Genomic DNA, 22,502 nt, shown 5'->3' with positions numbered 1-22,502 from the left:
TACTACTACTACTACCACTACTACACCTACTACTACTACTACTACCTCTACTACTACTACTCCTACCTCTACTACTACTACTACTACTACTACTACTACTACCTCTACTACTACTACTACTACCTCTACTACTACTACCACTACTACCGCTACTACACCTACTACTACTACTGCCTCTACTACTACTACTCCTACCTCTACTACTACTACTACCTCTACTACTACTACTACTACCTCTACTGCTACTACTACTACTACTACTATTAGTACTACTACTACTACCTCTACTACTACTACTATTACTACTATTCCTGTTACTACTACTACTACTACCTCTACTACTACTACTACATATAATATTGTGCACATTAATAACGCGCCAAGTCCACACTCTAAAGCATGTCAAAGCTCAACATTATTACCGAGGTTGATCGATCAGTGTGCATGGGATTTACATTCAACCGTGAGGCGGTAGAAAGTTGACAGCCACAGGACGATCTCAACCTACCGGGTACCCATTCATTGCCGGGTGAACAGAGGCGTATTTCGAAGAAGGTCACTTGCCTTTGGGGACACCACATGTGCTACCTGTTCTCCAGAGTAGGGCAGGACCAAAGTCTGACGAACACCGTCACGATACAGATGATGTATTCTGGCTCCTCATGCAACTCGGCCACCTCTTCCCCTGAGTGAGTGAGTGAGTGAGTGAGTCAGTGAGTGAGTGAGTTAGTCAGTGAGTGAGTTAGTTTAACGCCACTCCGAACAGTATTCCAGTTATATCACGTGTCAGCTTAATGTGGTAGGAACGTCTGACGAACACCGTCACGATACAGATGATGTATTCTGGCTCCTCATGCAACTCGGCCACCTGTTCCTCTGTTGAAGAGTGAGTGAGAGAGTGAGTGAGTGGGTGAGTGAGTTTAACGCCACTCCGAACAGTATTCCAGTTATATCACGGTGTGTCAGCTTAATGTGGTAGGAAAGTCTGAAGTGGTGCAGTTCTAAGACGTTTAATTACAACTTTTGTAAAACCCATGAGTACCTGTATGGTGCTGACAAACCTAGAAACATAATCAGGGCTAACAGGAATTCGAACCCACAATTATAATCTAGCGCGTCCAATGGACGCAACTCTGCACAGCTAATTGCCGCGCCGTCGACGACTTTGCAACCCGTGCCCCCTCCCCTGGAGTATCATGCAAACACTGTACTGTTATTCAGATGTTCAGTTTGTGTATCCAGGTTATAGGCGAGTACGATGGCAAAACCAAGATGTTTAGTTTCCGGCCTGGGATGTCTATCAAGTGGGTCGGTTCCGGTCCGCCACCGGATGTACCTGAATGTGGCTTCCGGGAAGACAGGTGCGCAGCAACGGGTCAGTATGTATATGTATACGCAGGCCTACCTGTTTATGGTAGTCTCCTTAAAACTACGGGAATTTACACCTCTTATCCTCCTTGTAAACGGAATTTCTAGCAACGAAATAACCGTTTGCATAATTATAAATGCTCGCTTCGGAGAAACGAATAATTTTTAACATTGGTCGTTTCTCCTTGATATGAAGAAACTTTTGAGCTGTACTTCGGTATGAGGATGTTGTTGCATCTTAAGTTGGTTCCAGTTCCGTAATGGTGTCAAATGCCAATGACGTCATCGACAATGACTTTCTGACGGAGATTATGTCGTCATTGACCGTGATGCACTCTATGCTTGTTGCTTGTTTTTTGTTAAGGCTGCACTCAGCCAAAATCCAGCTATGAGATGACAGCCTTTAAATAATTAAGTCTCAACCAGACAAACAAGTGGATGATATTATGAGCAACATCCCATCCTTTCTATAATGTAAAACGTCAACGCCAGAGAATAACTAGTTTCGTTTCAGAATCCATTGGGCGAAAAGTCCAAATGGCGGTGACAGTTATATGTTTGAATCACTGAAACCGTGGTGGCACCAGGTGTTCGCGAAACCACGAACAGTTGCACAATAACAGATTTGTTTGTTTGATGACATGCATCAACCAAGTCAGCCGACCTGACCACCCGATCCCGTTAGTCGCCTATTACGACAAGCATAATCGCCTTTTACGGCAAGAATGGGTTGCTGAAGACTTATTCTAACCGAGAATGTTCACGGGTCGCACAAGAATATATATTGTATGTAAACTCTGTTATTAACTGAATTATTAATTTCATTTCAATTAAATCATTATATTTTTTTTATGTAGAAAACAATTTCACTCTGTCCGTGGGTCTTGGAGCAGGGTTTACCTGCATAGCTGTTGTGGCTCTCAGTCTGCTTCTCCTTATATACAGGTACAGTGTTGGGTCTGCGCTTGCTAGTTTGTTTTACGCCGCACTGATCAATATCTCAGTCATATCACGGCGGCCTGTAAAGAATCGAATCTGAAGCATGCAAACGAGTAGTTGATATGATGAACAACGTGTAACGTCGTCTGGATACGCAATAAATTGTGTAACCGAGCCTGCTGTGACGACCCATTTAGTCGCCTCGTACGAAAAGGATATGTTTCTCGGGACGAATAATTCTAACCCGGTATCCCCATACGATGTATTAGATTGGGGTGAAAGGCGACTATGTTTGTCGTCAGAGGCGACAAACGGGATCGGGTGGTCAGGCTCGCTGACTTAGTTCATGCATGTCATCGTATCCAACTTGCGTGTATCGATGCTCATGATGTCACTCATTGGATTGTCTGGTCCAGGCTCGATTATTTACAGACAACCGTCATATAGCTGGAATATTGCTGAGTGTGACGTTAAACAACAAACAAACAACAACATGATAAGGGTTGAAATGCATCTTTTACATCTTTATTGTTGAATTACTAGGAATCTTTGATAGGAATATTTATGTTATGAATATAACTGAATAATATCTAATCATTTATACGATATGTTGTTTATCATTTGTTAATATTCGTATTTAGTTTTGTTTGTTTGTTGTTTAACGCTGCACTCAGCAATATTCCAGCTATATGACGGCGGTTTGTAAATAATCGAGTCTGGACCAGACAATCCAGTGATTGATATCATGAGCATCGATGTGTTAGGTAATTCTGTTCTGCATAATATGAACGTTTTCGTATCTACATTGCTACAGTTCAAGCAAGTAAAGTCGTTACTTTGGTGTTTGACATAACACTAGTTGAGTTATCCCTCGAAGTATTCCTTGCTCTGATACCCTGCGTGCGCACGTCTTCTTGTTACAGGAAGTGGAAAATTCAGTCTCAGCGCGACCTCTGGTGGTGGAAAATTGAACTGGATGAACTTCAAATAAAGGAACGAAAACTCGGCAGCTCGGTTTTCAGTGTCATGTCACAGGTATTTGTGTGACTGGAGGTTTACTGAACGTGTCACAGGTATTTGTGTGACTGGAGGTTTACTGAACGTGTCACAGGTATTTGTGTGACTGGAGGTTTGCTGAATAAACTTGGTGTCCTGAAAAATATGTGATCTAGCATGAATAAGAAAGAAGATATACAAAATTGTATGTCTAGAAGTAATGAACCACAACATATTCCTTCTCTTAGAAAAATCCCACGTAAGCTCAGAGTATTTAATGGTAAGGCGGTGGTTAAAACGTTCGGTCGTCGCTCCGGAGACCTGTACTCGATTCTCCTCTTGAGTGAAGCCCCCTTTTTTAAAATGTAAGCAAAAAACGGGGGGTAAAGGGGGTTGTATTTTAAAATTATAAGCAAATGGACGGGGGTAAAGCCAATATCTGGCGTCCTCTCTTGTTTAAATGCTCTAGCCGTGTTACACTATCAGCTGCCCTTGTAACACATGTTGATGTTTACGTAGATGAGCGTTACAGCGAGAGATCTAGCCGTGTTACACTATCAGCTGCCCTAGTAACACATGTTGATGTTTACGTAGATGAGCGCTACAGCGAGGACGGACCCATCGACCCATGACGAAATCAGCGGAGACATCGCGGTATACAAGGTAATGAAGTAGTAGGTGGATGACTTCATACCTCTGAAGTCTGTATGGAACATCACACTATACTACAGTAAATAAAAGCTGTAAAACATTTCCGTAATCAGAGCAAGTCTCTGCTGAAGGTAGAGTCCATTGTACGAACCCAACTGTATAATAATCATCCGCGTATTATTCATTGACAAATAGTGATGATACCAGGTGTTCTGCCCCATCCGTGCCACTCGGCACAAACACATGCACAGGCAAATCAATTGTCTACTTTAATACGTGAACGAATGATACAAGTCCAAATACGGAATTGCATCATTTCTGTCTATGTTTTCTGCCCCATCCGTGCCACTCGTCACAAACACATGCACAGGCAAATCAATTGAATACGTGAACGTATGAAACAAGTCCAAATGCGGAATTGCATCATTTTTGTCAATAATGAGTCAAATCTGGAACTGTCCTCCACATGTCCACCGTAAAACGTTTTGAAAGCTTTACTGTAACCCTTATCAAACAACGTCTGAGCAAGAGTCGCATTAAGCTCTGTGAAATCTCCAGTAGCGCATGCTCGACTGTACCTCAAACGTTGTTAAATGTAGACACCAAAGGCTGGAGCTGCTGGATCTTTGCGCCACACAAATGTAAGTTGACTGTTAGAAAGTTGGAAACTTCCTCTTGTCATATTGACAGATATCAGATCATCGATATACCTGCAGCTTATTTTAATTGGCTTGGTCTATGTTTTGATTTTGTCAGTCTGAGCAGAAGTTCCGATTCAGTGCTAAAAGAAACAGGTCAGCAAGGAGGGAAGCACAAATTCCACATGGATGTTATCAATGAGGATGTCCAGCATTTCACATATTGTTTTCTCTCAAAACTTCAGTTTACATTGTTTCATTTTACATTGCATCAACCAAGTCAGCGAGCCTGACCACCCGATCCCGTTAGTCGCCTTTTACGGCAAGCATGGGTTGCTGAATCGATATTGCACCGATATTACACTGTTATTTCACGACATTGCGCCGATATTTCATCCAAATGAATATTTCACGAATCTTCTGTAAGGATATACAAATAGAATGACATCTTTACCGTTCGATTAAAAGGATTCGAGTCGCCTAATTCTATTTGTCTGCATTGTGATTGACTGTTATCTCTTGCTGACCGAGTTGTTTGTTGCAGGGTATTCCTGTCCAGCTGAAGCATCTACACTTCAAGGATGCCCTGCAGATGAACAAGGAATTCCTCCACGAGTTCAAAATGGTACGTGATGATGCTGATGGTGAGGTTGGAGGTTGATGGAGAGGGGTAGAGTGTGGCGAAGGATGGAAGGTGACTGCAAAGGTGTTGATGAAGGGTTAAGGCAGGTAGTAGGTGGTGTAAGGTGATGATGAAGGATTAAGGCAGGTAGTAGGTGGTGGAAGGTGATGATGAAGGATTAAGGCAGGTAGTAGGTGGTGGAAGGTGTTGATGAAGGGTTAAGGCAGGTAGTAGGTGGTGGAAGGTGATGATGAAGGATTAAGGCCGGCAGTAGGTGGTGGAAGGTGATGGTGAAGGGTTAAGGCAGGTAGTAGGTGGTGGAAGGTGTTGATGAAGGATTAAGGCAGGTAGTAGGTGGTGGAAGGTGATGGTGAAGGATTAAGGCAGGTAGTAGGTGGTGGAAGGTGTTGATGAAGGGTTAAGGCAGGTAGTAGGTGGTGGAAGGTGATGATGAAGGATTAAGGCAGGTAGTAGGTGGTGGAAGGTGATGATGAAGGATTAAGGCAGGTAGTAGGTGGTGGAAGGTGTTGATGAAGGGTTAAGGCAGGTAGTAGGTGGTGGAAGGTGTTGATGAAGGATTAAGGCCGGTAGTAGGTGGTGGAAGGTGTTGATGAAGGATTAAGGCCGGCAGTAGGTGGTGGAAGGTGATGGTGAAGGATTAAGGCAGGTAGTAGGTGGTGGAAGGTGTTGATGAAGGGTTAAGGCAGGTAGTAGGTGGTGGAAGGTGTTGATGAAGGATTAAGGCCGGTAGTAGGTGGTGGAAGGTGTTGATGAAGGATTAAGGCCGGCAGTAGGTGGTGGAAGGTGATGGTGAAGGATTAAGGCAGGTAGTAGGTGGTGGAAGGTGTTGATGAAGGGTTAAGGCAGGTAGTAGGTGGTGGAAGGTGTTGATGAAGGGTTAAGGCAGGTAGTAGGTGGTGGAAGGTGTTGATGAAGGGTTAAGGCAGGTAGTAGGTGGTGGAAGGTGTTGATGAAGGATTAAGGCCGGTAGTAAGTGGTGGAAGGTGTTGATGAAGGGTTAAGGCAGGTAGTAGGTGGTGGAAGGTGTTGATGAAGGGTTAAGGCAGGTAGTAGGTGGTGGAAGGTGACGGTGAAGGATTAAGGCAGGTAGTAGGTGGTGGAAGGTGTTGATGAAGGATTAAGGCAGGTAGTAGGTGGTGGAAGGTGTTGATGAAGGGTTAAGGCAGGTAGTAGGTGGTGGAAGGTGACGGTGAAGGATTAAGGCAGGTAGTAGGTGGTGGAAGGTGATGATGAAGGGTTAAGGCCGGTAGTAGGTGGTGGAAGGTGGTGATGAAGGGTTAAGGCAGGTAGTAGGTGGTGGAAGGTGATGGTGAAGGGTTAAGGCAGGTAGTAGGTGGTGGAAGGTGGTGATGAAGGGTTAAGGCAGGTAGTAGGTGGTGGAAGGTGTTGATGAAGGGTTAAGGCAGGTAGTAGGTGGTGGAAGGTGTTGATGAAGGGTTAAGGCAGGTAGTAGGTGGTGGAAGGTGATGATGAAGGATTAAGGCAGGTAGTAGGTGGTGGAAGGTGGTGATGAAGGGTTAAGGCAGGTAGTAGGTGGTGGAAGGTGGTGATGAAGGGTTAAGGCAGGTAGTAGGTGGTGGAAGGTGTTGATGAAGGGTTAAGGCCGGTAGTAGGTGGTGGAAGGTGTTGATGAAGGATTAAGGCAGGTAGTAGGTGGTGGAAGGTGATGGTGAAGGGTTAAGGCAGGTAGTAGGTGGTGGAAGGTGATGATGAAGGGTTAAGGCCGGTAGTAGGTGATGGAAGGTGATGATGAAGGGTTAAGGCAGGTAGTAGGTGGTGGAAGGTGTTGATGAAGGATTAAGGCAGGTAGTAGGTGGTGGAAGGTGTTGATGAAGGGTTAAGGCAGGTAGTAGGTGGTGGAAGGTGACGGTGAAGGATTAAGGCAGGTAGTAGGTGGTGGAAGGTGTTGATGAAGGATTAAGGCAGGTAGTAGGTGGTGGAAGGTGTTGATGAAGGGTTAAGGCAGGTAGTAGGTGGTGGAAGGTGACGGTGAAGGATTAAGGCAGGTAGTAGGTGGTGGAAGGTGATGATGAAGGGTTAAGGCCGGTAGTAGGTGGTGGAAGGTGGTGATGAAGGGTTAAGGCAGGTAGTAGGTGGTGGAAGGTGATGGTGAAGGGTTAAGGCCGGTAGTAGGTGGTGGAAGGTGGTGATGAAGGGTTAAGGCAGGTAGTAGGTGGTGGAAGGTGTTGATGAAGGGTTAAGGCAGGTAGTAGGTGGTGGAAGGTGATGGTGAAGGGTTAAGGCCGGTAGTAGGTGGTGGAAGGTGGTGATGAAGGGTTAAGGCAGGTAGTAGGTTGGTGGAAGGTGTTGATGAAGGGTTAAGGCAGGTAGTAGGTGGTGGAAGGTGTTGATGAAGGGTTAAGGCAGGTAGTAGGTGGTGGAAGGTGGTGATGAAGGGTTAAGGCAGGTAGTAGGTGGTGGAAGGTGTTGATGAAGGGTTAAGGCCGGTAGTAGGTGGTGGAAGGTGTTGATGAAGGATTAAGGCAGGTAGTAGGTGGTGGAAGGTGATGGTGAAGGGTTAAGGCAGGTAGTAGGTGGTGGAAGGTGATGATGAAGGGTTAAGGCCGGTAGTAGGTGATGGAAGGTGATGATGAAGGGTTAAGGCAGGTAGTAGGTGGTGGAAGGTGTTGATGAAGGGTTAAGGCAGGTAGTAGGTGTTGGAAGGTGATGATGAAGGGTTAAGGCCGGTAGTAGGTGGTGGAAGGTGGTGATGAAGGGTTAAGGCCGGTAGTAGGTGGTGGAAGGTGGTGATGGGTGGTAGAGCGTGGCTGTGGCGAGTGATGAGAATGTAATTGTTCCTGTAATAATAATCTGACATGAAAGGAAATTTACCACGAACATTTGGGTGACGTTACCGCCAACAAATCACCCGTTACGATCCGGGGTGGAATAGGTCTTCAGCAACCCATGCTTGTGCAAAGGCGACTATGCTTGTTGTAAGAGGCGACTAAAGGGATCGGATGGTATGACTCCCTGGCTTCTTTGACTCATGTCATCGTGCCCCAATTGCGTGGATCGATGCTCATGATATCAATCACTGGAATGTATGGTCCAGATTCGAGTATTTACAGATCGCCGTTATACAGCTGGAATATTGCTGAGTACGGCTTTAAACAACAAACAAACGAAAACAAACAATCCTGAAATTCCTTACAAAGGAAACACAAGGATCGACCCCAACTTTATTCTACATGTGCATTATCTTGGCAGATTCGGGATGTGAACCACGCCAACTTGGCCCGACTGTATGGGGCGTGTTTGGACGCCCCCCGCAAGGTTTTGGTTGCAGAGTTCTGTCCCAAGGGAACACTACAGGTCAAAACGTTTCAATCCCTAATGACCCCATGAGTTCAAGTTCATGTTTGACAAACAATCTAATTCGTTTTAACATTATTCGTTAAACACTTAACTATCTCATGGAGCAATCGCCGTCTAATAAAATTCGTACTGAGAGACTTATGTTATCTTATCAATCAATTTGCGTTTTTCGGTTCAAATTTCACTTCAAGCATGGTAGGGGTCTGGTGGCTGCAAATTCATGTCGTAGCCCAGTCTCCATTGATACAGTTTATAACTAAAATGGATAGAATTATCATTAAACCGCCCGCATATTATCAGAAATGAGCGGGCCACTGTAACTTGATAATGCCCTCGTATTGCTTGACGACGGGCCACTATCACGCCCATTGTTTGGTGACGTCATGGGATAGGGATCGGTGACGTCACCTGGTTTGTTCTATGACGTTTCCATATTTGTAAAAGTGGGTCAGTGACATTCGTGTTGATTACAGTAAGTGTTTCAAACCCGATATTGTTGTTCTTTGAATTGATAAAAAATTCCATCCATTTTAGCTAAAACTTCGTCGGGCAGTTAATGGAAGACCTCGGGCTTCTGCAAATGATAATGCCCAGAAAAACAGCCTTACCCTTACATTATGTTTATACAAAATCACCCAGCCACAAATTGCGCTTTACAAACTGTTGTAGGAATGAGTGAGTGATTTTACAGACATGATCAAACTGCTCAACAGCTCTCTCAATTTTCAAATTCGGTATACTTTCTTATGCCTCTCGGTTAATGTCACAATATCTGTTGTCACTTGTAATGATAACGTGCTACATGTGTTAATAAACTTCCAGCAAAAAAATGTATACACTCACGTGTGATGGTGGCTACAAATAAAACAACTGATTTCTCTGAGGAATATTTAGCCAAAGTATTCTAGGCTAGGGGACGGGGAATGAATATTGTTTTACGCCACTGCAGGCAAAACTGTGTCTCTTTCATGGACGGCAAATAACAGTGGTTGATAGAATGAGGGACGACATGGGCCGTCAATACGATAACAAAGTCATAGTCTCTCAGTGTGACAACCGATCCTCGTTTCAGTCGGCACGTTTAACACGCAAGATGATCTTGAGACTCATTCTGCCCCGGGATCTCCCGTGTTGGACTTAACTTGTGTAAACATCCGTATCCCCGGGACTGACCACTCTGTATTTATGTCCCCACAGGATCTGCTAGGCAACCCCCAGATCAAGCTGGACGCTCAGTTTAAATTCTCTCTGACAATTGACATCGTACAGGTGAGTTAACGCCGAAACTAATCATACATTGGAAATTAGAAATCAAGTATTATACCTGATTTGCTGTTTCTCCTAACGTGAATACATATTTCTGATATTTCAATTCTCTGGTGAAACACCTTTGTTCTAAGCGTTCGTCGATTTGGCAGATATCATTTGGTCAAATCTGTCAGGTGTATGGAGTTGTGTCCCCTTAATGCTAAAGGATCCGCTGCTCATGGTTTCGAATGTAAACTCTCCTCCAATACAGGTAATGACTCTACCATTACTCGGAGTTTTAACTGAAGGGGTAAGAACATTAATGAGCCAGTTTGAACAATTGCAAACATTTGTTTATGTGAATACTACCAGGCAGTCTCTAAAAATGTATTGTAATCACCAGTTGCCTCGCAAGATTTTTGTCAAGTGTTACGGTGGTCCTCAGGTTACCTAATCGAGTGTTTGAGGCCAGGGTTGTGAGAACTTCGTGTGTAATGTGGGATGTTGGAGGCTTTGTCATTTAACATTCAACACTTACATCTCTGTGCCCTGGTTCCCAAGACTTTCGTCAACTGGTCAGTAATTCCTTGTCACTGTATCTTCATTGTGTCATCATTTGGGCATGGGTGACCCAGTCGTCATTCGCTGTGCAGATTTGCGTCCCTTGTGAAATGTGAAGATCCGGGGTAGAACAGGTCTTGAGCAACCCATGCTTGCCGTAAAAGTGATTATGCGTGTAGTAAGAAGCGAAAAACGGGATTGTATGGTCTGGCTGGCAGCCCCAAAACGTACAAAAATATGTACTTTACTAAGAGTGTAATTCCATGTATAACATTTGTTACATTTGAACACTTTATATAATGCATTGTGTATTGATAACGGACTTCCACAATGTGCACAGTTTTTGTGATATACAGGGGATGTGCTTCCTGCACGACAGCCAACTACATCATCACGGCCGTCTGAAGAGCAGCTGCTGTCTGATAGACAATCGCTTCACTGTCAAACTGGCTGACTTTGGCCTGCCGACTTTATACAACAACATCGCCGTTGATAGAACATCCCAGGAATACATTAACGGTGCGTCAAATGAAGGAATGTGTCCATACTTGTTTTCTTACGAACAGGATAGGGTTGTCTGGATACAGTTTTTACAAAACAGATAGGTATCATGGAACATGCCCGTCAAGAACGAAATCTGTACCCTGACCCGAGTAACATCCTCGGTTATCCAGGGTGTAATGTCTGCATTATATTATCATTAATACCCTGGACTCATGTGGCGTAAAAGCTGAAGTGACGTCACCACCTCAATTTCTCTTACGAATAAGATATACATGATTGTTCACGTTGTTTTAATCGGCGCGTCTTTTCACAATCTAAGCTGTGGTAGAAATGGTCTTCAGCAACCCATGCTTGTCCTCAAAGGCGACTGAGGGGATCGGGTGGTCCGGCTCGCTGACTTGGTTGATGCATGTCATCGTATCCCAGTTGCTTGGAACAATACGCGTGATGTCAATCACTGGATTGTCTAGTCCAGACTCGAGTTTTTACAGACCGCCGTCATATAGCTGGAGTATTGCTGAGTTCGGTGTTAAACAACAAACAAAGTTGATAAAAACAATGGAGTGGATATGCACTGCACTGGATCACCGAGGCTGCTTGAGTGAGTGAGTGGGCTAGTAAACTGCAGCGCAAAAGAAAGTGTACACCCTTGTTTGATGGTGGATAAAAAAGAAATGGTTATTCGATTAGAATGTAGTTGATACGGGTAGGCGATGTCGCATCATATCAGTGGGTATATCACAACGGACACGTTATGTTTCTAGTTGTGTCAGCACCAAACCCGTGCTCGTTGGTTTCACAAAAGTGGTAAACGTCTGAGACTTGCATCACTTCGGGCTTTCCTCCCACATTAAGCTGACACACCGCGATATACCTGGAATATTGTTAAAAGCGGCGTTCAACCCAACTCACTTACTCACTCACTCACACGCAACGGTCACGTGCACGCCTCAAGGTCGCGATTTCACTAAACACAGTGATAAGCAGAGTGAAGTGAGAATGTTCAAGTGTCTACTTTCTTTTGCCCGTCAGTTTACACTGGGTTCAAGACCTACATTATCCTTGTTTATGCCATGCATAGATAATGGTCACTTAAAAACCATTGGGTGAGAGTGAATGTGTGTTCTTCTATAGTTGAATTTGATTATTGTCTAGGCTAACAGATAATTCACACTATCGATCTGCATGGAATAAATCGTGTTTAATGTTGTACTCACATGATTTCTACAATTAACAGAGTGCTTGTGGACAGCACCGGAATTGCTACGGAGTGACGTTGCTATGGCAACCAAAGAGGCGGATATGTACAGCTTCGGCATTGTACTGCAGGAGATAATCACGCGAGAATCTCCTTTCTTTAAAGAAACTTTGGATGTGACTGTGTCAGGTACTATCTCCCTATAACCATTAAGTGTGGTATACGATCAGTGTGTGTGTGAACAAGAATGAGCCTTTAGTTGACACCTTTCTATATCTAACTGTGACCTCATTTCTTTTGAAGTGAGGTGAGGTGAGGTGATATATATCCAGTATTACTGCACTTATATAGCGACGTGCGTGCAGGTGTTGGGTGGTGTGTGTGGCTGCTTGTACTAGTCCGGACTGATGCATATTTATAGTGCTAACCCACTAAGATGACATCCTGCAGTTTAACATGGATACCCCACTTAGACACAGTATACTCCGAGCTGACAAGCTCTTGCTCTATCCCCTTAATGCCGAGCGCCCGACAGGAAACAACAAGTACCATCTGTAAATTTCTTTTTGTGAGCCGTTTCGGAGAAAGCAGCATTTGTAATGAGCGCTCAATAACTGCCTTGGTAAATCCGGAAAATATAATTCACTTACATTTCGGGATTGTATGGTTTTGCAGAGAGAATTAGCTTGTATATTACTTTGTCATTGAATAGCGTCGTTTTCAAACTCTAACCAGACGCTTTGTGTGAAGGTGCTGAGTGAGTGAGTGAGTGAGTGAGTGAGTGAGTATAGTTTCACGACGCTGTGTACAGTGTTACAGTTATATCACGAGAGGTTCTTACAGTGTTTGAGGAATTGAATCATGAGTCTTCAGGGTGTATCCTTCTAAGCTGAAACACAAGACGTTTTAAATTGATTAATCGTAATGAACGATAAGCACCAATTCCAGCATGTGATCAATGGACATACAGCTAAAACAAACAAACAAACAGACAAACACACCCGTAAACGATCCAACTAAACCGTCGTTAGTTTGATGCCATCCTCAATCAGATCTCGCTGGACTGTGCCTTCCTTCCAGAAATACTTGTGAAGGTCATCAAGGGAAGTAACCCTCCAATGCGGCCGTGCTGTGAAGTTCCTCACCGCCTATCGGAGCTGCATGAGCTGATGAAGAGTTGCTGGTCAGAGGAGCCAGCGCACAGACCCAGCTTCATTACCATCCGGAAAGACCTCAAGAAAATCCTCGCGTGAGTCAAACCCATTCCGTGGTGAGGTCGGTGTGTGATCGTTCTACCCTTGTGACCGGTGTATGGATGTCAACTTCTTTAATATGAAGAACACAACGTTTCGGCGGATATGCTTACCCCTTCATCAGGTGAATGAATGCCCTGATGCAGAGAGCATATGTCTGTTGGCTTCCCTTGTTAGTTTCCACCTCTTGTTATCTTATTAATTTTGTTGTCCGTACATATTTTTATGCTCTCTGCCTCATAGCATTCATTCAGAATATTTAGGCTACAAACTTGTTTTAATCAGTAAGCAGTTAGGTAGAACACTACACGTCTTTGTGGTGTTTGCAGGCGTTTCGGTGAGTCCGGGAACCTGCTGGACACGCTACTGAGACGCATGGAGCTGTACGCCAACAACCTGGAGAAGCTGGTGGAGGAGAAGACGCTGGAGTTGCGAGAGGAGAAGAAGAAGTCGGAGGAGTTGCTGTATCAGATCCTGCCCAGGTAAACACGTGTCTTGTCCTCCCAGGTAGATAAACACGTGTCCATATCATCCAGGTAGATAAACAAATGTCTTGTCCTCCAAGGCAGAGAGACACGAGTTCATATCGTCCAGGTAGATAAACACGTGTCCATATCATCCAGGTAGATAAACACGCGCCTTATCCTCCAAGGTAGATAGACACGTGTCCATATCATACAGGTAGGTAAACACGTGTCTTGTCCTCCAAGGCAGAGAGACACGAGTTCATATCGTCCAGGTAGATAAACACGTGTCCATATCATCCAGGTAGATAAACACGCGTCTTCTCCTCCGAGGTTGATAAACACATGTCTTGTCCTCCAAGGTAGATAGACACATGTCCATATCATCTTGGTAGATAAACACGCGTCTTGTCCTCCAAGGCAGAGAGACACGAGTTCATATCGTCCAGGTAGATAAACACGTGTCCATATCATCCAGGTAGATAAACACGCGCCTTATCCTCCAAGGTAGATAGACACGTGTCCATATCATACAGGTAGGTAAACACGTGTCTTGTCCTCCAAGGCAGAGAGACACGAGTTCATATCGTCCAGGTAGATAAACACGTGTCCATATCATCCAGGTAGATAAACACGCGTCTTCTCCTCCGAGGTTGATAAACACGTGCCTATATCGTACAGGGAGATAGACACGTGTCCATATCATCCAGGTTGATAAACACGTGTCCAGAGCTTCATAGTAAATACGCGCGTGTCTAGTCTTCGAATTTCCCAGGTAGATGACAAAATGTCCAGTTATCCCAGATAAAGATGTATATGGTATTCACGGGTAGATAAACACGTGTATATTCTTCCCAGGTAGATATATGACAAGATGTCCAGTCATCCCAGATAAAGATGTATCTAGTATTCACAGGTCGACAAACACATGTATATTCTTCACAGGTAGATGAACACATGTCCAGTCATCCCAGATAAAGATGTATCTAGTATTCACGGGTAGATAAACACGAGTATATTTTTCCCAGGTAGATGACAAAATGTCCAGTCATCCCAGATAAAGATGTATCTGGTATTCACGGGTAGATAAACACGTGTATTGTCTTCCCAGGTATATGACAACATGTCCAGTCATCCCAGATAAAGATGTATCTAGTATTCAAGGGTGGATAAACACGTGTATATTCTTCCCAGGTAGATGGCAACATGTCCAGTCATCCCAGATAAAGATGTATCTAGTATTCAAGGGTAGATAAACACGTGTATTTTCTTCCCAGGTAGATGGCAACATGCTTCGTCTCCGCAGATAGATAAGGATCATAGATAAGTACAGTATCTGGTCTTCACGAGTTAGATAACCATACGTATAGACAGGTGTATACAAAATAGACATATCTGTCCCGGGGCTATCAACATGTCATTCAGCAGATCATGGCACTGTGCCGTTAGTTAGTGAGATAATGTTTAACGTCGAATCGGCATTATTTCAGCAATATAGCGCCTATGACAAATTTAGCTAGACCAGCTGGCCGGGGATGATGGGGTACTACGATGCCCCCCCCAGCTTCCTTCACGATACCTCAGCAGGATTAACGTCATCACTTTAGCTACTGATGGTTGGCACTGTGGAAATGTTCGACCCTCTGGTGGTAGCACTGATGTAAACGCGAACAAGAATTAACGAAATAACAGATTGCATATTCAAAGTGAAAAAAGAGATATATTGTAATTTCCAACCTTTTTTCGTATCGCTAACTCGGTCATAAACTAACGAGCAAAAGAAACGTTACCAACCACCATGGGATGTCCATGTAAAGCTGCCCAGTGATAATTCCATCCACAATCATCCGAGCTGTCTTGTGAGTGATTGAGTATGTTATACGCTGCTTTTAGCAATATTCCAGCAATATTACGGCGGGGGCTTCACACATTGTACCCAAGTCGGGAATCGAACCCGGGTCTTCGGCGTGAAGAGCGAACGCTTTAACCACAAGGCTATCCGACCGCCCTTCACGTCTAGAAGGCAACAACGTGATTGCTGCTCCTGATACTGCAGTAATCAAGACTTGCTAAATGTTATAGACTTGCATGGGCGGTATTGGATACATTTGTATCAGATTCTGTGTGACTAATGATCTGGGTACTATAGCACGTGCATTACTCAACAAATTGCTTTGAATCTGTTTTGGATCGATTGATTTTCGACTAGTTTGAAACACTATTCGGGGTTTGGACCCAAACTGTCAAACCAGTTCTGTTGCTCATCACTTTATGTTCTGTGTTTTGTGAGTGAGTGAGTGAGTGAGTTAAATTTTACATCGCATCGGCAATATTTCAGCCATATAGCGATGAACAAGTTAGGCATTTATATTATATATTAAAGCTGTCATCGAAGGACAGTAGAACAACTAGCATATCACAGTTTATAAGTAAAACTAGTTTAGAACAATTAAAAGAATAACCTATTATTCAACAATACAGTATAATCTGTGTTTTGTGTTACGCACTTCTTACATACGTTTATTTTCCAATCTGTCCCAGGTCTGTAGCTGAGAAGTTGAAGCGAGGCCTCAGAGTGGAGCCTGAGGAGTTTGAGTGTGTCACCATCTACTTCAGTGACATCTGCGGCTTCACCACCATCTCCGCCAGGTCAACCCCCATGCAGGTGAGACCTTGAGACACGACATCACGGGGACTCCATATAACTCCCCAGTACCCATGCAGGTGAGACCTTGAGACACGACATCACGGGGACTACATATACTCCCCAGTACCCATGCAACACAGACCTAGTGACACGACATCACGGGGACTCCACATACTCCCCAGTACCCATGCAACACTGACCTAGTGACACGACATCCCGGGGACTCCACATAACTCCCCAGTACCCATGCAACACAGACCTAGTGACACGACATCACGGGGACTCCACATAACTCCCCAGTACCCATGCAACACAGACCTAGTGACACGACATCCGGGGGACTCCACATACTCCCCAGTACCCATGCAGGTCAGACCTTGAGACACGACATCACGGGGACTCCACATACTCCCCAGTACCCATGCAGGTCAGACCTTGAGACACGACATCACGGGGACTCCACATACTCCCCAGTACCCATGCAACACAGACCTAGTGACACGACATCACGTGGACTCCATATATTCCCCAGTACCCATGCAACACAGACCTAGTGACACGACATCACGGGGACTCCACATACTCCCCAGTACCCATGCAACACAGACCTAGTGACATGACATCACGGGGACTCCACATAACACCCCAGTACCCATGCAACACAGACCTTGTGTAACGACATCACGGGGACTACACATAACTCCCAAGTACCCATGCAACACAGACCTAGTGACACGACATCACGGGGACTCCATATATTCCCAAGTACCCATGCAGCACAGACCTACTGACACGACATCACGGGGACTCCACATACTCCCCAGTACCCATGCAACACAGACCTAGTGACACGACATCACGGGGACTCCACATACTCCCCAGTACCCATGCAACACAGACCTAGTGACATGACATCACGGGGACTCCACATAACACCCCAGTACCCATGCAACACAGACCTAGTGACATGACATCACGGGGACTACACATAACTCCCAAGTACCCATGCAACACAGACCTAGTGACACGACATCACGTGGACTCCATATATTCCCAAGTACCCATGCAACACAGACCTACTGACACGACATCACGGGGACTCCACATACTCCCCAGTACCCATGCAACACAGGCCTAGTGACACGACATCACGGAGACTCCATATATTCCCCAGTACCCATGCAACACAGACCTTGTGTAACGACATCACGGAGACTCCATATTGTCTTTACCTCTCACACGGGGAACATTTCTATAACGTAAAATTTAAATCTTCAAAAATGGCATTCGTACTCCTCCAGATTAAACACTTGACCTCTGCAAAGAGACAATATTACTTGTAAACATTCACAGCATGATGAATACGCCCACAATGTAGGTGTTGCCGTGGATAATCGTACTGTAATGTGTTTGTCTCCAGGTGGTGGATCTCCTCAACGACCTCTACTTATGCTTTGACGCCGTCATCGACGCCTACGACGTTTACAAGGTACGCACTTGTCACCACAATCAAAACTATGTAACAATTAACGAAAGTGTATCACACATGTATTATTTGTTACATGTATGTTTGACCATGGAGATATACAATATACTAATATATAAAACGTCATGATCAGCACCAGAAAATAACCCACGGAAACAGATTACTTCAGCCGTAAAAGGACAAATAGAGGTGAACATTGTATGAATGGGGCACTGACATTCAGGTATACACCAGGTGTTCGCGAATAGGGTAAGCAAGTACTGCTCTACCGGTAGCGAACAAACAATTCCAATGAATCACAGAATACATTCATTCTTTCACTGTTGAATTTGATTGGCGACTTTGTCGCATGTCTGATAAACATATACCTAGATCACCACTTTACTGGAATTTCCCACGCCAGATATCTTTGACAATGGGGAATCGTATTTACCTTTAATTTAAATATGTTTCATGTAAGTAAACATATGATAAAACAGTTTCGTGAAAGGTTGAATCCAAGCTTGAACCTTTGACATAAATATCAGCTGGGCAGATTCAAATACAACCGCTAATAAAAGACAGACACACGGGTGGCCCAGTGGTCTAAGGCACTGTAAGAATATTGCAGAGTTCCTTCGCTTCGCCCTACAAGTATCCGGCCAAGAGGGTTCGAATCCTAAATTCGTCCCGATGATGTCCATTGGTCCGAATCAGACGATATTGTTTGAGAACAGTGTTGTATATGGCATTTATCTCTAGCTACTGAATTCATAAAGTATTGTATATGGCATTTATGTCCGGCTACTGAAAACATAAAGTATTGTATATGGCATTTATCTCTGGCTACTGAATACATAAAGTATTGTATATGGCATTTATCTCTGGCTACTGAATTCAGACAGAAAGCAACACCATTGTTCGTGTCAGACGATATTGTTTGAGAACAGTATTGTATATGGCATTTATGTCCGGCTACTGAATTCAGACAGAAAGCAACACCATTGTTCGTGACTGATGACGACAGTATTGTATATGGCATATATCTCTAGCTACTGAATAAATAAAGTATTGTATATGACATTTATCTCTGGCTACTGAATACATAAAGTATTGTATATGGCATTTATCTCTGGCTACTGAATACATAAAGTATTGTATATGGCATTTATCTCTGGCTACTGAATTCAGACAGAAAGCAACACCATTGTTCGTGATTGATGACGTCACCTCCCTGTGTCGTTCTCTCCTTCAGGTGGAGACTATCGGAGACGCGTACATGGTCGTGTCTGGCTTACCACAGAGGAATGGAAACAAACACGCCCAGCAGATCGCCCTGATGTCGCTGGCTCTACTCCAGGCTATAGACACGTTCAGGATGCACCACCTACCGGGGGAGAAACTCAGGCTGAGGATAGGCTTGCATTCAGGTGGGAAGAGACGGCTGTACGGGATGCCCGATGGTCTGTTAGATATGATTTGATTAACCTTTTTTATTCCATAATGTTCGCCTACACTGTTTCATTTTGGAAATAGATTGACTTCATGCAAATTCCAGGGTCTGTGTGAAATGTTTCTCTCTACATGGACTGTGTGTGATGTTTAATTTCTCTCTACAGGGTCTGTGTGTGCTGTTTAATTTCTCTCTACATGGTCTGTGTGTGATGTCTAATTTCTCTCTACATGGTCTGTGCGTGATGTTTAATTTTTTTCTACAGGGTCTGTGTGTGATGTTTACTTTCTCTCTACAGGGTCTGTGTGTGATGTTTAATTTCTCACTACAGGGTGTGTGTGTGATGTTTAATTTCCCTCTACAGGGTCTGTGTGTGCGGGGGTGGTGGGGCAGAAGATGCCAAGGTACTGTCTGTTTGGGGACACCGTCAACACAGCGTCCAGGATGGAGTCTCACGGGGAGGGTGAGTATGGACGCATGTAGAGAGACATCACGCATCTCAAGGCCACCTAACATCCGACGATATGAAAATCCTCACTCCTAACATTTCCAAAATATATAAACCTTGAATAATATTATTACCGAACGTTTTCAAATATTGAAATATTGAAATCCTACACACTAACTTCGACGCTTTGATTAAAAAGAAAAAATACAATCAATAGATAATATTTGGGGCTGTCATTTGGAATCGTGTATATTCCCTGCGCTCTCCAAGCTTTAAAAGGTTATTCTATTACTGTGATAATAAACGGAAAAGAGACGTCTATGAAACAATCCCAGTGGGCGAACCCAGACGTTAACATGTTTGGCGTTGTTGATATAAACTGCCGAGCAAAACACAATCTTCATTCATGCTTGATGGTGGCAAAAAAATGAAACAAACAAGAAAATGGCTATTCCGTGGTGACATATTTGATTCGGCTATCATAGTTTTCAGCCGTGTAACGTTTTGATAACGTTTGATTTCGTTTAGTCAAAAGTCCAATTTCTTTGTGTATACTTTCTTTTGTCCGGCAATGTATGTCGCGTATATCAACATTTTATTTTTTTAAATTTGGAAATGTCACAAGCTGTCATTTGATGATTCCACACTCTATTCATCAGTAACGTGTTAGGAGTTAAGGGACCGAATATTAATATTGACAGAATATGTTTTCGGTAACCCCTTCTAGACATACTGCTTTGTCTCTGGATCCGGTAACCCCTTCTAGACATACTGCTTTGTCTCTGGATCCATGGTCTAGTGGTAGAGTCTCTACCCGGAGAGTGGAAGGTCGGGGTTTCGTTTCCCGGCCGCGTCACACCAAAAGATGTTAAAAGACGGTACATGTTGTTACCCTGCCTGGCGCTCGGCATTAAGGGCGCAAAAATAGGACTGGTCGGTTCGGAGTCAGTATACTGTGTATCTCAGTGGGCTAGCACTATAAAATCGGCATTAGTCCGGACTAGTACAAGCAGCCACACACACAAACACGTGCATGCACGTCGCTAAATAAGTGCAATAATCTTGGACACGATGTTAAACCCCATTTCACCTCACGTCACCTTTAACTATCCACAACAGATATATTGTCAAGATATCCATCATTTCTAGCCAACAATTCTTGGTCCAAATCATATTTGTCTGATATTTTCTTAAAATGTTTTTTCCCCGAACCCCCTGGAATATCAAACTTGTCGGCTCTTAAGATTTACAGCTGTAAAGTTAATATAAGGTACGTAATAGGAAAATTAAGAAGCGCACGAAAAAATTCCCAGAAGCTGTCATGGTCTTGTGTCTTTAACGCTAATATGGAACTGTTTCTATGCAGCTCTGAAGATCCACATGAGTGACCCAACAAAACAGATATTGGACGACTTTCCCACCTTTAATATTCAGAAGAGGGGCGTTATAGAGGTGAAGGTCAGTATACCCATTTTACAAGGTGTACCAGACAGTACGCCTACGGTTTCGTCAAGGGAGGTTGGAGGTGGCCTGGTTGATAGAGCGTCTGTCCGGAGATCGGAATGACTGTGGTTTGATCCACTGGTCCCGACATACCAAAATACGTTACAAAATGGTACAAACAGAAATATTTGTTTAATTTCCGTGTACATCAGTGTCTACCCAACCAATCCCACCCTTCCCGTGTTATGCATTCGATAATTCATCATCCAAAAATCATCAAAAGATATCTGCTAGGATATCGCTACAGGACCATTTCTTCAAAGACAACGAACCGTTTTTTATATCACGGTTCACAAAAGTAACTGAACCGTAAACTGTAGCATAACAAATTTCCCTTAAACATCCCTTAAAACATTGCTACCTAGTGCTTCTTGTTCGGCTGAGTGAGTGAGTGAGTTAGTGGGTGTGCGGCATGAATGACAATATTGCAGCAATATATGCAATGATAGTTTGTAATCGACCGTCTGTCCATCCCTGTCCTAAAGAAAGATCTATTTTAGCGTATGTTTTGATTGCAGGGTAAAGGTCCGATGTCCACGTTTTGGCTGCTCTCATCTTCTTCCTAGTCACATGACACTGACGGGAGGTGAGGTGCCCTTGGTTACGAGGACACATGTTCATCAAGCGCACAGGAAACGACGTCGCCAACAGCATTTTCTAACTTCTGTGAATGGGGGGGGGGGAGAAACTCTGATTCGTCTCTAAACATGTTGTAACGCCACTGGCGCACATCCCGTCCCTGGTGTTACCTCGCCCTCCCCAATCTTTGCCGCCTGTGGTAAGCTGTATAGAGACGATTTTGACACTCGCCTTCCTGTTACTGTATGGAGTTCTCTTTAGATAATAGGTACAGATGTTAACCTATTGCGTAGTGCACTAAATGTTGTGAGACAATCTTGTCTGGGTGTCGTAGTTTAGGCCTGCCACGCCCAGGTCGCATGGCAATCCCACCCGTTGGACTGTACTTGACCCACAGTCGAGAAATTACACTTGTTGACTCGCCACACATTCGGGCAACTTGCGATATTGACGACCCTACCCATGTTTACCATTCGGTCTGTTCATTGCCATACTGTCACGGAGGAATTTTAAGCGGGTGTGACAATCGGTTCTTCCATCAGTGATTATGGCACCAGTGGCTTGATTGGGGACAATTGATGATTGCCACTGACAGGAGTACTGGCTATACTATATAAAGACTGGGT

The 22,502-nt window shown here is 44.1% G+C and overlaps 1 protein-coding gene across 1 annotated transcript in view; it reads left to right on the top strand.

Moving 5' to 3' along the window:
• Positions 1-21,863, top strand: part of LOC139460206 (atrial natriuretic peptide receptor 1-like) — a 33,034-nt gene extending 11,171 nt beyond the window's left edge. The window contains exons 7-22 of the mRNA XM_071241714.1: positions 1,243-1,361; positions 3,231-3,342; positions 3,898-3,966; positions 5,137-5,217; positions 8,446-8,550; positions 9,751-9,822; positions 10,719-10,881; positions 12,104-12,253; positions 13,145-13,313; positions 13,647-13,799; positions 16,323-16,446; positions 17,849-17,917; positions 19,149-19,323; positions 19,711-19,809; positions 21,161-21,252; positions 21,816-21,863. Coding sequence (XP_071097815.1) covers positions 1,243-1,361; positions 3,231-3,342; positions 3,898-3,966; positions 5,137-5,217; positions 8,446-8,550; positions 9,751-9,822; positions 10,719-10,881; positions 12,104-12,253; positions 13,145-13,313; positions 13,647-13,799; positions 16,323-16,446; positions 17,849-17,917; positions 19,149-19,323; positions 19,711-19,809; positions 21,161-21,252; positions 21,816-21,863 — 1,800 coding nt within the window. The remainder of the gene's footprint in view (positions 1-1,242; positions 1,362-3,230; positions 3,343-3,897; positions 3,967-5,136; positions 5,218-8,445; positions 8,551-9,750; positions 9,823-10,718; positions 10,882-12,103; positions 12,254-13,144; positions 13,314-13,646; positions 13,800-16,322; positions 16,447-17,848; positions 17,918-19,148; positions 19,324-19,710; positions 19,810-21,160; positions 21,253-21,815) is intronic.
• Positions 21,864-22,502: the final 639 nt, after the last annotated feature.

This window comes from Haliotis cracherodii, unplaced genomic scaffold (genome assembly GCF_022045235.1).
Source record: "Haliotis cracherodii isolate W230 unplaced genomic scaffold, xgHalCrac1.p SCAF_14, whole genome shotgun sequence".
Taxonomy (NCBI): Eukaryota; Metazoa; Mollusca; class Gastropoda; order Lepetellida; family Haliotidae; genus Haliotis; species Haliotis cracherodii.
Note: the sequence above shows the minus strand (reverse complement) of the source record. Positions and strands in the feature narration are given on the sequence as shown.